Source organism: Borostomias antarcticus, assembly GCF_949987555.1.
Source record: "Borostomias antarcticus genome assembly, chromosome: 7".
Lineage (NCBI taxonomy): Eukaryota > Metazoa > Chordata > Actinopteri > Stomiiformes > Stomiidae > Borostomias > Borostomias antarcticus.
In genome coordinates this window covers 20,561,311-20,578,301 of record NC_140240.1, presented here as the reverse complement: position 1 = coordinate 20,578,301, position 16,991 = coordinate 20,561,311, and the positions used below count along the sequence as shown (strand labels likewise).

General features: G+C 46.2%; 1 protein-coding gene across 1 annotated transcript in view; it reads left to right on the top strand.

The window, feature by feature from the left end:
* The first annotated feature begins 8,892 nt into the window (after window positions 1–8,892).
* The window catches only part of rrp36 (ribosomal RNA processing 36), a 32,454-nt gene continuing 24,355 nt past the window's right edge, over window positions 8,893–16,991 (top strand). The window contains exons 1-2 of the mRNA XM_084440645.1: window positions 8,893–9,031; window positions 9,813–10,254. Of these exons, the coding sequence (XP_084296771.1) occupies window positions 8,993–9,031; window positions 9,813–10,254 (481 nt within the window). The 5' untranslated portion in view covers window positions 8,893–8,992. The remainder of the gene's footprint in view (window positions 9,032–9,812; window positions 10,255–16,991) is intronic.

Below are 16,991 nucleotides of genomic sequence, written 5' to 3'. Positions count from 1 at the left end.
ATCTCCTCCTCCATCGTCCCGTGGACCCACCACCCGCGGGAGGAATTGTCGGGGTCGGGTGCGCTGCCAACTAGGTGGCGGTGAAGGCGGGGGGCACCAACGGACCGGACCCGGGCTGCAAAGGCTGGCTCTGGGGACATGGAACGTGACCTCGCTGGGGGGGAAGGAGCCGGAGCTTGTGAGGGAGGTGGAGCGATACCAATTACACCTGGTGGGGCTAACCTCCACGCACAGCACCGGCACTCCAAACTCCTGGATAGGGGTTGGACCCTGTTCTTCTCCGGAGTTGCTCACGGTATGAGGCGTAAGGCAGGTGTGGCTATACTAGCTAGCCCCCAGCTGAGCGCCTCTGTGCTGGAGTTCACCCCAGTGGACGAGAGGGTTGCCTCCCTGCGCCTTAGGACTGTGGGGGGGGGGGACTCTGACTGTGGTTTGTGCTTATGCACCGAACAGCAGTTCAGAGTACTCGGCCTTCCTGCAGATCCTGAGTGGAGTCCTTTTGGGGGCTCCTGCAGGGGACTCCACTGTCCTACTGGGGGACTTCAATGCACACGTAGGCAATGATGGAGAAACTTGGAGGGGCGTGATTGGGAGGCATGGCCACCACGATCTGAACCCGAGTGGTGTTTCGTTGTTGGACTTCTGTGCTAGTCACGGTTTGTCCATAACAAACACCATGTTCGAACACAAGGATGCCCACAAGTACACCTGGCATCAGGACACCTTAGGCCGAAGGTCGATGATCGATTTCGTTATCGTATCATCTGATCTGAGGCCATGTGTTTTGGACACTCGGGTAAAGAGAGGGGCAGAGCTGTCCACTGATCACCATCTGGTGGTGAGCTGGTTTCGATGGCGGGGGAAGCTTCTGGACAGACCTGGAAAACCCAAGCGTGTAGTGAGGGTGAACTGGGAACGTCTGGAGGAAGAGCCTGTCCGGAGAGATTTCAATTGCCACCTCCGGCGGAGCTTCTCAGGCATCCCTGTGGAGGTTGGGGACATCGAGCATGAGTGGTCGGTGTTCAAAGCCTCCATTGCTGAAGCTGCTGCGGCTGGGAGCTGTGGCCTGAGGGCCATAGGTACCTCAAGGGGCGGTAACCCTCGGACACCGTGGTGGACAGCGGTGGTCAGGGAAGCCGTCCGACTGAAGAAGGAGGCCTTCCGGGATATGTTAGCCCGGGAGACCCCAGAAGCAGTTGCAGGGTATCGACTGGCCCGGAGGGCTGCGGCTTCGGCCAAGGCAAAGCAGCGGGTGTGGGAGGAGTTCGGAGAAACCATGGAGAAGGACTTTCGGTCGGCACCAAAGTGTTTCTGGAAGACCATCAGACACCTCAGGAAGGGAAAGCGGGGGACCATCCAAGCTGTATACAGCAAGGAGGGGACACTGCTGACCTCAACTGAGGAGGTTGTTGAGCGTTGGAAGGAGCACTTTGAGGAACTCCTGAACCCGACTAATCCACCCTCTACGATCGAGGCAGAGCCGGAAGATGTTTGGGGGTCGTCAATTTCCTTGGAGGAGGTCACTGAGGTAGTCAAACAACTCCACAGTGGCAGAGCCCCAGGGACTGATGAGATCCGTCCAGAAATGCTGAAGGCGCTGGGTGTAGAGGGGCTGTCTTGGTTGACACGCCTCTGTAACATTGCGTGGAAGTCTGGGTCAGTGCCGAAGGAGTGGCAGACTGGGGTGGTGGTCCCAATATTCAAAAAAGGGGACCAGAGGGTGTGTGCGAATTATAGAGGCATCACATTACTCAGCCTCCCAGGGAAAGTTTACTCCAAGGTGCTGGAAAGGAGGGTCCGGCCGATAGTCGAACCTCAGATCGAAGAGGAACAATGCGGATTTCGTCCTGGTCGTGGAACTACCGACCAGCTCTTCACTCTCGCAAGGATCTTGGAGGGGGCGTGGGAGTTTGCCCAACCTGTCTACATGTGTTTTGTGGACTTGGAGAAGGCTTACGACCGGGTCCCTCGAGAGATCTTGTGGAGGGTTATGCGGGAGTATGGGGTGAGGGGGTCCCTACTTAGGGCCATCCAATCCCTGTACACCCAGAGCAAGAGCTGTGTCCGGGTCCTCGGCAGTAAGTCGTCTTCCTTTCCGGTGGGGGTTGGCCTCCGCCAGGGCTGCGCTTTGTCACCAATCCTGTTTGTGATTTTCATGGACAGGATATCGAGGCGTAGCCGTGGGGAGGTGGGTTTGCAGTTCGGTGAGCTGGGGATCACGTCGCTGCTTTTTGCAGATGATGTGGTCCTGATGGCATCAACTGCCTGCGACCTCCAGCACTCTCTGGATAGGTTCGCAACTGAGTGTGAAGCGGCTGGGATGAGAGTAAGCACTTCTAAATCTGAGGCCATGGTTCTCAGCAGGAAACCGGTGGCCTGTCCGCTCCGAGTAGGAAATGAGTCCTTACCCCAAGTGAAGGAGTTCAAGTATCTGGGGGTCTTGTTCACGAGTGAGGGAACCATGGAGAGGGAGTTTGGCCGGAGAATCGGAGCAGCTGGTGCTGTTCTGCAGTTGCTTTACCGCACTGTTGTGACGAAAAGAGAGCTGAGCCAAAAGGCAAAGCTCTCGATCTACCGGTCTATCTTCGTCCCCACCCTCACCTATGGTCATGAAGGATGGGTCATGACCGAAAGAACGAGATCACGGATACAAGCGGCCGAAATGAGTTTTCTCCGGAGGGTGGCTGGGGTCTCCCTGAGAGATCGGGTGAGAAGTTCAGTCATCCGGGAGAGACTCGGAGTAGAGCCGCTGCTCCTTTGCGTCGAAAGGAGCCAGTTGAGGTGGTTCGGGCATCTAGTGAGGATGCCTCCTGGGCGCCTCCCTAGGGAGGTGTTCCAGGCGTGTCCGGCTGGGAGGAGGCCGCGGGGTAGACCCAGGACTACATCTCCGCACTGGCCTGTGAGCGGCTAAAGATTCCCCAGGCAGAGCTGGTTGATGCTGCTAGGGAAAGGGATGTCTGGGGCCCCCTGCTGGAGCTGCTGCCTCCGCGACCCGACCCCGGATAAGCGGATGAAGATGGATGGATGGATGGATGGAAAATCAAATTAATAGTGTAATTCTTCCCCATCATAGCTCATTGTACACTTATATAATCATTCTCCTTGCCTTTGCTTATACTCATCTCTTTTATTAAACTTTGTGCTAGGAAAGACATCTGAGTGTGATTCGGCGCTAGTGCTCATCCAGGCTGTTGTCATCTCCCGCCTGGACTCCTGCAACTCCCTACTTGCTGCCATCCTGCAGCGTTGGCCATCAGACTCCTGGAGAAAGCTGCTGCTGACCTGGTGTTCAACAGCCCCATGCTCTTCCACACAACTTCCCTACTCCGCCCTCAGCACTGGCTCCCTGCGCTGTCCCATCCAGTTTAGGACTGTGGTGCAAGCCTACAGGGCAAATGAACAGCTCCCTCCTACCTCCAGGCTGTGGTCAAGCTCTGCTGCCTTGAGGTGATTGGTTCCCCAGTTGCTCCAAGCCCCCCTATGGCAGATTGTAACGGCCATGGCTCTTTTCTGTCCTGGCCTCACAGTGGTGGAATGAACTGTGCACTGATGTCAGAACAGAGCCAATAATACACACTGTTCATAGTGAGCCTAGTTATTATTGATTAACTTGGACTGTTTCCTCTCTCCTTGTCAGTCATTAAAATATGTTCAGTGTTTCACAATACTTATGTATAACATTTCATTATTTTGTCTCAGACCATTTCTGAAACAATCATCGGTGTCAGTAAACATTTCCCTCCAATGTTATTGCTTGCCCATTTTTAACCATTTAACTACCAGACTGTACAAAATAATTGCACACCTATAGTATTTTCTATTGGTGATTTTTTTTTTTACAAGGTATAGCCCACTTTCTCACAATGTTGGTATGAAATGGCAGTCAAACTATGCAATGATGTTCCACAGTTTCCACCCAAATTCCCAACAAATGTGGCCACCACACTGTTCAGGACATTCACAGGTCTTGCTCACAGGGATCGGTAAAAGAAAGAGACATGGTTCCTCCATAATGTGCAAAGGCTTGGTCATCAGAAAATATCACAAAGACAGTGATCACAAAACGACAATTAAAAACATGTCACCAACTGACCAACTTGACATGCAAGAAAACTGTCATGTCTTTGCACTGTCCTGTCCTGCTCCCAGTCCTGTGTTTACAACAGCATATGCCTTAACCCTAGTCAAATTTCTAGTATGTGTGAACCATATACATGGCAGTAAACAGATCTTGAGTCATACAAACTGGGGGATGCTTGACTCATACAAACTACTTTTACTCAATTTCAATAAACAACTCCAAAATATGGCAGACAGAAGAGCTGAGCAGACTAGGTAGATGACTAGATGATCTTACAGAGAACCAAGGGAAATTGACTGGTATTAATGCTAAGAGTAATGAGGGATGAGGTGCAGCTGGGCAGAGCGGAGACGGGTGGCAGGTGATGCAGGAGATGGGAAGGTGAGTAGGCAACAACCAAGCATGAACTGGAACTGGACCACTGGCTGGCTCCCCTTGACTGTCCAACCCATCCATCAGCGCCAGCAGAGTGGACACGATAGAGCCAGAGAGAGAGAGAGACAAATGCAACGCAAGGTTAGTTTAGTTCCAATCGCCCATGTGCAACATCAATCAAGTACGCAGCCAAGCTGAAGAACCGAGTTACACCGGAGGCAGAGCGAGGCGGTGGCTCTGTGACAGACAGGCCTCACCTGTGTATCTGGTCCTGTCTGCTGGAGCGTACTGGGGCCAGCCGGTCTATCTTGTGGATGAAGGAGGGTCTCATTAGGTTGACCTGGGGAGAGACCAACAAACAGCCACCACAAGCTCTCAATCAACACTGAGGATGATGGTCGGGTGTCCTGTCCAATAATTATACCCCCCTCCCCCAACCGCCACACTTGCCCCATTGGCTAACCTGGTCAAAGAGAAGGCAGAGCTGATTATGTGTTCTGATTCACCAACCCACTTGCTAAGGCAGTCAGCTCCTTTCCTTATAGACACATTTTTGTTTCCCTGCCTACACTCGTTAGTCTACATACAATCCTCTAAGTCAGTGGACAGTTCATTCCACCACTGTGAGGCCAGGACAGAAAAAAGCCATGGCCACGCCAATCTGCCGTAGGGGGGCTTGGAGCAACTGGGGAACCAATCACCTCAAGGCAGCAGAGCTTGACCACAGCCTGGAGGTAGGAGGGAGCTGTTCATTTGCCCTGTAGGCTTGCACCACAGTCCTAAACTGGATGGGACAGCGCAGGGAGCCAGTGCTGAGAACGGAGTAGGGAAGTTGTGTGGAAGAGCATGGGGCTGTTGAACACCAGGTCAGCAGCAGCTTTCTCCAGGAGTCTGATGGCCAACGCTGCAGGATGGCAGCAAGTAGGGAGTTGCAGGAGTCCAGGCGGGAGATGACAAAAGCCTGGATGAGCACTAGTGACGAATAACAGCCAGATTTCTTTCCTAGCGTAAAGTTTGATAAAAGAGATGAGTATTAGCAAAAGCAAGGAGAATGATTATATTAATGTACAATGAGCTATGATGGGGAAGAATCACAATATTAATTTGATTTTCAGGCATGGCATATACATGGCATGCTTACTTGCAATGGTAATAATGCCTTCAGGTAATAACAATAACCATGCTTGATTAATTTGATGTATAATGTGGCAAATGCTATAGTAGCAGCAGCAAGCATCAGCCCACTATAGCTAAATAACGCCAGACAAGATTACAGACTGTAATCAATGTATGAACAATGTCACATTGAGCATGCTCAACATTATGTTAAAATTGAAATACATCTGAGACCTCCGAACGTAACGTTAGCATTAACTAACGTTAACTAAAGTTAACCCTAAGCCGTTAGCATTAGCTACCATTAGCATAGCTACCTAGCCTATCAATATAGTTGACGTTTATATAAAGAAATGTAACATTAGATAATGTTAGCTAAGTTATTCAACATTGACCCACTTACCCTCTAGATATTTTCCAACGATGTCCTAAAGTAACCACATGTCATGATCATTTGCATCATAGACATACGTTCATATCTATGATTAGCATGATCATAGCAGCTTCATTGCTAAAAGCATAGCAAATGTTAGCCGACGTCATTACATATGACTTCCTATCCAATCAGAGGCAGAGTAGGGCGGGTCTTCCTATGGTGACGTGTTTTCCGCCGAGTTTGCAGGACTCGGCAGGACTCATGAACGCGCGCCAAGTGTCCCCAAGGCTCGTTCACAGCACATGTTTCAAATGGGCTCGATACAGGTATTGGTGGCTTCAAAAACAAAAAAAACCTAATTGAATTAAAAGTTTATATTGATTAGATTAGTCTCTGATGCTGAATGATACCCAGAAAAATTTTGTTTTCCTTTTCTAGCCCTATCTATCATAATCCACAAACCATGGGAAATAAGGGTCTTGGGCCGCATGCCGTCACGTGACTTGCAATACCGAGCTTGGCCTGAAAGCCCCCATGGTGGCTTCAATGCGCCAAGCTGATCCTGGGGGCTTGCATACAGTCTTTGGTGATTGTTGTCGCTGTGCTGCCCCCTACCTGTTGGAGGATGGAACAGTCAGACGACAACAGTAATCCACGTGGTTAATGCGTACTACTAGTACTAAAGGGGGATGTTGCCGTTTTAAGGCCGTTTCAGACGAGGAGCGATATTCCGCCTGCGTTCTCGCCAAGCCCCCAGGATTCTAAATCTAAAGTGAAGGCCTATTGAACCGCGCCATCTTGGCTAGATTTGTAGTCATTTTGCTATTTCCGACTTTTGTACTTGCGCAGTTGTGCTTTTCTGTCCTACGCGCGTCCACGCACGTTCCCAGCTCTCCCCGCTTTGATTTAGCAATGAAAACCGGCTTACATATTAACCTGTTTTTGTAAAATATATCCATTGGAGAAATTATTTTTTCATCCAGGCATCTTAGTTTTAACAGGTTAAATATATATCTGAAGATGTTTTGTTTGCTAGTAGATGGTATTCATTCCGTTCGCGATAACGTTATTGCAGCCAGGCTAAATTACTCCAGGGAGCCAGTGACAAGCGAGTTGAAAAGCTTCACTCCCCGCCAGCAGGAGCTTTGGCCGCTGCTACCGCATCTCGGATAACCGCCGCTGAGTTCGTGGCTGCTATTTCACATTCGCCCTTGATCAATCCCAATACCGATCCATGGTAATAATGAATCAATCGTTCAGATCGGCAGTGCTGCATGCATGTTACAACATCATTGTTAGCTTTATTAACATAACCATAGACTACATTTATCTCTCTAACGTTAGGCTATCCATCTTACACCAGTCGGCCATTCGATAGCTAGAAGCGGTCAACGCCAACGTTGACCGTGGACGCGCGAAGGACAGAAAAGCACAACTGCGCAAGTACAAAAGTCACCGGAAGGCCAGAAAAGCACAACTGCGCAAGTACAAAAGTCACCGGAAATGGTCAAATGACTAGAAATTTGCCAAGATGGCGCGGTTCGATAGGGCTTCATTGTTAATAGCGGTCAGTGGCCCAATCCCAATGTCCCCCCTAAACCCTCAAGCCCTGAGCCCTCACAGACTTATTGACGTCACCTGGTGAAGTGATCGAATGTGAGAGGCTGCAAGGGCTCGAATTGGTATAACAAGGAATGGGACAGCACTTGTGACATCACATTACGTTGACGTGAAAACATATTTCTTACTATTGTGGGCGTGGGGCTTTTTTTTAATCAATTTGTAAATTGTACATGTTTTTCTTGTAGGCCTTCGTGTAAATTAATTTTGGCTGAGTCAAATCCCCTTTACATTATCAGAACTCTCTGTGTTACCCTCAAAACATTTGTTCAACTTGAAATCATTTCATTTTGTGGTCATATGCGATCGCATCTGCGATCAAATATCAACCCAACCCAGTATTTGTTAGTAGGATCGCATCGATCCTACATTACTGCCTGTGATTCTTGTTTGTGATGAATCCAAAAGTATTAACTTAAGAATGATAATATATTATGTATACACATTCCTGCACCTCACAACTCTTTCCATATTCATGTTGGAAATCTCAATTCAAAGAACACTGCACCGAAATGGGTAATTAATGTCATACTGCTTTTAACTGGGCAATCATGATTTAGAGCAACAGAAATCGATGTAAATTATAACCATAGCCTACATATTTTTAATCAAATCACATTATACAAACCCATGGGGTTAATAACCCATAGGCCTACTTAAAAATAATGAAACCAAAATAATTATAAGGCTACTTGTGCAGATAAGCAAGTCCAGCTGAAAACATGAAAACATATTTTGTTCTGTAACGTGAACGTAAGGGTTGGTTGATCTGTCCGTGCTTGTTTATTGGCTGTTCTTCAGGTAACCCCGTGTTTCACGTCACGACGCTATGAACTGTGGGTAATTCCCTTGGGCTATAAGTCTGCAGAAATGTTTTGAGGGTAACACAGAGAGTTCTGATAATGTAAAGGGGATTTGACTCAGCCAAAATTAATTTACACGAAGGCCTACAAGAAAAACATGTAGCCTACAATTTACAAATTGATTTAAAAAAAGCCCCACGCCCACAATAGTAAGAAATATGTTTTCACGTCAACGTAATGTGATGTCACAAGTGCTGTCCCATTCCTTGTTATACCAATTCGAGCCCTTGCAGCCTCGCGCACTCGATCACTTCACCAGGTGACGTCAATAAGTCTGTGAGGGCTCAGGGCTTGAGGGTTTAGGGGGGACATTGGGATTGGGCCGCTGTATCCAGTTCTATTAATACATCCATGGTTCTCGCTCGGATCAGCGGGGGACGCGTGCGTCCTGCGCGCAGCGGGGAAAGCTGACTACAATTCAGCTCTTGTCGCGGACGGGCGTGTGCACGAAACGAGCACGCGCGCGACAATTTCACGGGGTTGCGCCCGCTTGCGCTCCGCCCCAGATTGTCCGCGGCTCCCAAATTGTCCGCTCGCCTTTCTCATTGCAAATGAATTACAATGCGCGGATATCGCTCCTCGTCTGAAACGGCCTTTAATGTGAGTATAGTGGCCACTTAATTTGTCCACCCCTCAACATGCATACACAGAAATCCATGCGTATTGCTGTCGAGTTGTCTTTGCAAGTTTTGCGAGTTAACGTTAGCTATCCTAACCTAACGTGTTTGTTTGGTACCATGATGTACGATAGTCATTTTAGAAGCCTGGGAATAAAGTGTAATCTCTCTCCCGGAGGTGTTGCCGTGGCGGAGAGACTCCCGCATAGCTAGCTAGCTTAGCAAACTTAGCTAACCAAATCTGTCCGGCCGGGTACCGGGTTTCCCTATATATTTTACCAACCAGAGGAACGATAGCCGTACGCACGACCTAACTAGCTAGTGGCTAGATGGGTGGGTAACCATATTGGCCAGGGGTAATTTTCGTTGTAAGGCTAGCTAGCTAGCGTCTTGGGATGCGTTTAGTGCTAGCGAGCTAGCCAACGTTAGCTTGGTCGCTAGCATTAGGATAGCAGAGCGTGAACTGTATTTATTTGCAAGTATGTTTTGACTAATTCACACATCGTCTGACAACGTCCAGCTAACGTTAGCACTTGCACCCTGACTTTGTTCTACTCTACCGATGATATATATAGGCAGAAAACAGAAGGTGTGCCGTAAAGCAACCAAGCTAACGTAAGCTAGCTATCTAGCTAGCATCACCACATGAGTTGTATCATTATATGCTAACCTTAGCTAGCTAGTCTAACTAACTACTTTATGGAAAACTCTTATGACAGTGGAATGTCCACGCAGGTAATGACAACTTTCGATCCCCCTCCCAGTTCACAATGACCTCTCTTGGGAAGAAAACAACCATGACTAAGTCTAAACCAAAACAAACAGCTGTTGCCGAGTCCAGTTCACAGAAGATGACAAAGACCAAAGCCCGGTTAAATGTCGCATCTAACAGTAGTGACTCCGACATGAAGAGGAACTTCACTCTGCTCAGTGACGAGAGCCCAGCTGTCACCAGGGAAGAGGAGGGACCGTCTTTGACCGTAGGAAAAGAGGAGGAGGACTTGAGTGACGGTGAAGGGCTTGACAGTGAGGATGAGGATGGCTCAGAGGAAGATGTTGAGGTTGGTGAAGATGAGGTTGAGGATGGTGAGAGTGATGATGATGATGAGGATGACGAAAGTGACTCGGGGGATGCTGACAATGACTTGGCACATCCAGATAGTGACGGAGATGGCAAAATAGAAACCAAAGATGACATTAAAAAAGGTTGGTGTCCCGCCTACATCATCAGTCCATATATCTTAAACTGTAGTTGGGTCATTATACGAAAACGTGCCATTTTCCATTTTTTATGTTTGATTTTCAAAGTATTGTTTTAAAAGTCTTTAAGCCCCTTTTTGGATGAAGTAGGTCCTTACCTCTTAGAAAAATATGCTGTGCCATCTCAGGCTATCTTATTTTTTTATTTTTTTAAACATATAATCAACATGTGTAAGTCTGTTTCGTCAACCCTGTTACCGACATAATAATTGTTTGAAAATGTTTTAAATCCATATTTAGAACAAAATCTGATATTCTATGAAAGATAAATTCCCCCTTGATATAATAAGTGTGTTTGTAAAGTGAGAATAATGAGGAGTTTACTTTTTTCCCATGGATTAATATGCTCATTTACAATTGACACTTAAACAGGATCTTCTGTTTTAAGAAAAGGTTATGGTAATAACATAATAATACCCTGATTTCTTTGTGTGGATTACTCTCTATTTTACTTTACATATAAATTGAGTTGATTTTACTTTAGTCTTTTAATTGTTTAAATTATATTACAATATTATACAAGTAACAGGGCTGACACCTCAGTAACAGGGTTGACACCAGGACACCAGTTGGTAGTCAAACTGCTTGTTTAAGTTACAGTTATAGGTCTAATGGAGCTTAATGGTACATTCATAAACCTTTAACTCAAAACCACAAATCAGAATATTCTGGACACAGATGTATTAACAGACAGTGATGAAAAATGATGGTAAATGTCAACCTCATCATGAAAAAATAAAGTTATACTATACATAACAAAAACACTTTAAAATATATCATCAAGGTCTATGTTTTGGTGTAATGAATTCATCTGACCAGATCATTTAAGAAATTGCATATTTCCACCCATTACAACAGGTATCACAGTAATTAAAAAATAACATTTTCAGTTAACCTAATTGTATGAGTTGTTGAAAGGGCATAAGGGCCTATTTTTTCCACTCACACGGGTTCCACAGCCTCTCATGTGGAGATAAGGGGCTTGTAATGCAATATGTATAATATTGGGTCATTTAAGTTCATCCCTTTAACGGTTGAGCCATGTCAAGATGACGCGCTTTTACAGGACAGCCAATGTCACGTCCGTAACGTTTTTCAGCAAAAGTCGTTATAAAAAATACATTTTACATGCAATATTGCCCAAACTTTCTGTGCAAAGCTAACTTTCACTGATGCCATATATGCATCATATAGTTGTTCTAATCTCTTTCTAAATGTGTATTTTCCGCGTTACGGATGTGACCGCCCTACTAACACACGCAGGTTGCGCAAATGTTCTACATACGGCCGCTATAGGTGACGATTCATCTGCGCCACGTGCGGAAATTACGCGGCCATTTACGGAAACGCGAGATCTGCCGATTAGTAGCCGCTACGTAAGAACGTCACGTCATTCATAAGTTGCGGCCGCGTGCAAAAAACGCACGTGATCACGTGGGCAGGAACCTCCGTAATAAACTCACTTGGCTGACACTTGATCTACACGTGAGCACCAGGTACCGTCGTAGACTGACTTGGCTGACACTAGATTTACAGGTATTTTTATGACTTGGTCTGCACGTCTTTTTTGCACGGTGCAGATATGGTCACTTACTTACTAAACCCTGACCACTGGCTATATTTAGAATTTGCAGTACCACTGGCTATATTTAGCATTTGCAGTACAAAAACGAATTAATGCTATATGGGGATATAGCAGCAAGCATTATGATACAAACCAAGATGAGACTGAACACCATTAACAGTTTAGAACATTTTATTAGACAAAGTACATTGCAAAACAAATTAAAAGTATACATATTTACAAGGATGAGGTTTACGGTCTGTCACATTACGCATAGCCAGAAAAGCAAAAAAAAAGTATGTATAAGCTCTGGCTAGCAACCCATTATCTGACAATTGCAAAAGTTCTAAAAACAAAAATGAAACACAGTGCGCATTCTGTGGCAGGCAGACCGGGAACAGACCGTTGTATTCCACAAAAAAAAGGTTAAAATTTACAAAAACTATTTACAAAAAAGGCATCCATCCTGGCAGGCTGGAAAGGCAGGTTTAGGGAGACGGGCTGGGCTGGAGGTCACCCACATCTGAATCGAGGGTCTGGGCAGAAACGGTCATCCTCATCTGAATACTCCACTGTGGTCAGGGCTGGAGCTGCGGTCAGGGGCTGGGCTGGGGAGGTCAGCTGGGCTGGAGCAGATGCCTAAGGACATAATGAAATGGCTTTAAAAGCAAGTCGCATACGTTCATTGGAAGCGTGCCATGTCACTGGATACGAGAAAATTAACTGCCTGACATCACATACCTTTTTGCATCGAGCAGGGGCATGTTTCAGCATCTCCTGCAGCTGGGCAGACACCTCCGTCACAGTGGTACTTGGCTTACAGGCCATAACTGCACCTTTTAACCAAAAAGGGAATGGTTTCAATGCACATGGCATGAAGCAAAGACGATGTATTATTTTGCGAAAATATGAACAATCCCTTACGTAATATGACATTGTAGAGGGTCATATTCTTCAGAGGCTTCTTCCCCCTCTTCCCATGGACGCTGTAGACACACAACACTCAGTGTATGGCAATGGCTGACAGCACCCGCCGGACCACATCTGGCAGATCTTTGCCGCCAATGTAACTCAGATATCGTGTCTGCAAAACATAAAGACAATCATTTACTTTTACATTTCCTTAACACTTCCCTGCAAAAATAAGGAACAAAGTTCTGCCCTGAAGTTACTCACCATCTTCCTTTGATGCTCCTTGTCCTTCAGCTGCTCCTCCAAGACCAGCAGCTCCTCCTCCGTTTTAGCAGGGTGCAGGTCATCCAGTACTGCTCCCCGATAGCTGTCTGCAGACTCGCCGGACAGTCTCTGCTCCAGCCTCATCATTGTCTGTGCCATCTCCCTCAGACTCTGCATGACGCTGGAGAACTGCTGACACATCATCCTCTGGAAGTCTGGATATTAAACACAGATGTGGCTATAAGTAATTGTACGGTCCCATAATGGATATTCAACTCAAAGTATATCCCTACATGCAGCATGAAGTAGTTCACAAAATTCAGCATACCAGCATCTGCAGAGCTTGATGGAAACACTGATGGAGCTGTGGGTCTCACAGGCATTGACATCACAGAACTGGAGGGCAACACTGCTGGAGCTGTTGGTCTCACAGGCGATGGCATCAGAGAACTACCTGAAAACCAGAGGATGAAGGGATGAGAAGGAAACTATGGTGCTGGCGGCGTACGGCTTCTGGCATAAGGGGAAGAATCAACTCGACATGAGACATGTCAGACCCTTACCTGGTCTGGCCGGGGTGCTAATCTCCGATGGATGCTGCTTGTGCCTGGAGTTCAGACGGGCTGAAGGGCCTTGCTCACAGGGCCATCGCTCACTGCGCCTTAGCTCTAAGGGCCTGGGTGATGAACATCTACTGCTGAGTAAAGTGAGATGAGTAAATTAGTGAGATTAGTTAATTAGTCTTCAAAAAGTCCTGAGTTAACTGTCAGTGTGCAAATATGCATAGACATTTCGCCAACACAAACATGCATGGATACCTGCATTGATAACTGGCAGAGCAGGCCTTCCGGCTCTGGCACCTGGCATAGCTGGTCTGGTCTGAGTTCTGCCGACCGGCTGCCTGGGCACTGGAACATATAGTAGAGGTAAATTAGCTCAGATTAGTCAACTCAAGTAGTACTCTTTTGGGACTGTTGAATGCACTTTATTATATTACCTTCGTCACTGGAGTCTTAGCGCGTGTTGCGCTGTCTCTTCCTTGTGTCTTGGGAGTTAATCCATTGACGACTGCTGCTCAAACACCTTCGCCAAGGCACTGGCTACTTCATAATGCTCTGTGTGTTCCTCAGCAGAGACAGAGGTTGTCATGGCTCCTCTTGATGTGCTTGTGGAGGTAGATCTGGGAGGTGTAGGAAAATGGGCACTCAGAGCAGGAGAACACCCAAGTCTTGCACAACTCTAACATCACAGCTAGGAGAGCGAATGAGAGAGACCATTAAAAATGATTCTCTCACCTGTAGTACAAGTTCAAATATAGAGTGATTATACGTCATTGTAAATGAGAGCTTACTCAATTGATTCACAAGGTTAAATAAAGATTGAATGAATATGTAGCTAGTGGGGGGTAACAACCACACAACTGTGGAGAGAGAATGAGATACTTGGTTACCTCCTCTACTGGTGTTCATGGCCATGGCCACACACCTGGAATACTCTAACCCTGATTTAAAGGCATAAAAGTGGGGAACACATTCTTGAGACGGTTCCTAAAACTGGAGGAAAAAAAAACGGGAAAATTATCTTCCCCCTCCTCATCACTCACTTCTGCATGGGGCTGAGCTCTACCCTGTCAGCAGTGGCAATACATGGGATAGCGGCTCAGCACACAGGAGAACTGCACAGAGAGGAAGGAGGAGAGAGAAAACCAACAACAAAAAAGGCAAGAAGGGTTAATAACTGATCGAATCTTGCAAGTTTGCACTACAGGGAAGCAATTGCTACATTTCCCTGATATTGTGGCGTCACTGGCATCAGTGATGTGTCTTATGAATCTCACATGTCTACTGCTAACATTAACTCAATATCAATATTCCCATTTGTTTATCCCGTCTATGGAAACGTATGTGCATTTGTACTTACGTGTGCCTGCCTATATTGATGATCAGGTGTTTCTCCACCTAAGGGCTGGCCAGACAGAACCATTAGAGACCGTTGGGCTGAGCTGAGGAGAGAGCGACATGTTAGAGTGTATGTGTGCATATGTATATGGTGCTCTTCTGTTAATACTCATGAGGGCATTTAACTGAACAAGACTCACAGAGCCTGTGGTGCTGTCCCAGGACGCCTGTCCCCGTCTTAGCACCTCTTCCTGTTCCGCTCACCTGCTTCTTGCTCAGTTCAAACAAGAACTGGGAGGTTGGCAACTGAGAGCATGGGAGGGGAGAGAGGGAGAGAGAGCGAGAGTGGGTGACCCTCTCATTGGCTGACATGCACACTCCACAGGACCACGTGATTTCTGACACGTTTAGAGGAACAGGGCAACATGTCTACCACCCTTCACCCTCAGTAATTAAATAGATTTTGCAAGACACTATATTAGTAGTCCACATCATGAGTACCTATTATGCAAAATTTGGATTTGTATGTGAGTGAAAACGTAGTACACAATTCTTTACCCGTTTGACAGCATGAGCAACCATTTCAACAGTTAAGAGTAACATGAAAGCACATCCCAAAACCACCAAGATGGCTGCTGTAACCAAAACCACCAAGATGGCTGCTATAACAAATCCTGCTAGCTAGTCTAGCTCCGTTGTTGGGGCTTCTAGTATTCTGTTAACGTTAACTTCGGAAAAATTAATGCCTAAAAACGAACACCTACTAACGGTGTCGTGGGTTAATGCGAAATCAATGAGTAAGCTAATTATCGCATTTTATTCCAAGCGATGAAACAGTACGAACGTGCAGGAGCTCGCGCGAGTCTGCTAGACTCGAGAGGACTCCACCATTGCCCGTAATTAGGAAACAATGACCCACGACAACACTTCACAAAAGTTAGTGTACACAACTGAAATATTCTCAAGTTGCCAAGCCAACATTACAATTTAAGCTACAATTGCACAAAAGCAAAAGTTATAACAATCATTGCGACAGAGTAATTTTACGTAGGCTACTTAGCTAGCCATGATGTACAGAAAAAAGCAGAAATGTCTTTCTCAATCGTTTCTGTTTCAAACAGAACGGAAGTATAGCCCGTGGTCGTCGTCTTCTTCTTCTTTGCTGGGTTTAGTGGCGGATCGCAAACAACTTTAATGTGCATACAGCCACCTACTGTACCAGAGTGTGTAACTTGTTTGTCTAGTTCTTCAATTGTGTCACCTAAGAAAGTAGCCCAATGCCTTGCATTCTTTGTTTTACGTTCACTGCTCAGCGTTCATTGCTCACATTTAGGTTGCAAAATTAGGACTTTATTCATAGGCATATTTTTTATCAGTATTTTTATTAGGCCTAGACTGCAAATCTTTAGTGTTAATATTAACTGTAAATGAGAAATTACACGCAACACATGCAGGATTTCTCCTCATTATTACAATTCTGTAACTGTATGACTTCAAAATTTATTTTAAAACCTAAGTAATTTACCAATGTTCTGACCTACTGTGACACATTTCCAATAAGGTCAGATTGGGACTGATGTAACCACATTGTCACGTTATTTAATTACATCGTAGTTACGGATTTAAGCAGCAGTGACGGCTACGTTCCCTTACAGTGTCCTTGAGGACGGTTATTTTGGTTATTTTGCGACTGAAAAGGCAAGTGTCAGCTAGGTGTCAGCTAGGTCCGCTGTTGGTACCGTCGCAAAGTTACCACACTACCACCAATGTGTCCCGTCAGTTTCACGTACTGTGTTATTAGGGCGTTATGGACGTGACTATAAACCCCAACATTGCTGAGCGCAGCTTTCCCGTTGGAATCGCAAATAACCAAATTGCCAGTCCTATTTAGACTTGTAAATCTAAATGTACAAGTCAGCATACAGTATACGGTAACAGGGTTGACGAAGATGATATTGGCAGCCATTGCTAGCTCTGTGGTCAAGGTCATGACACCACATGGTGTGCATTCATGAGAGGCTTAAATGGTGATAAATATGTACATT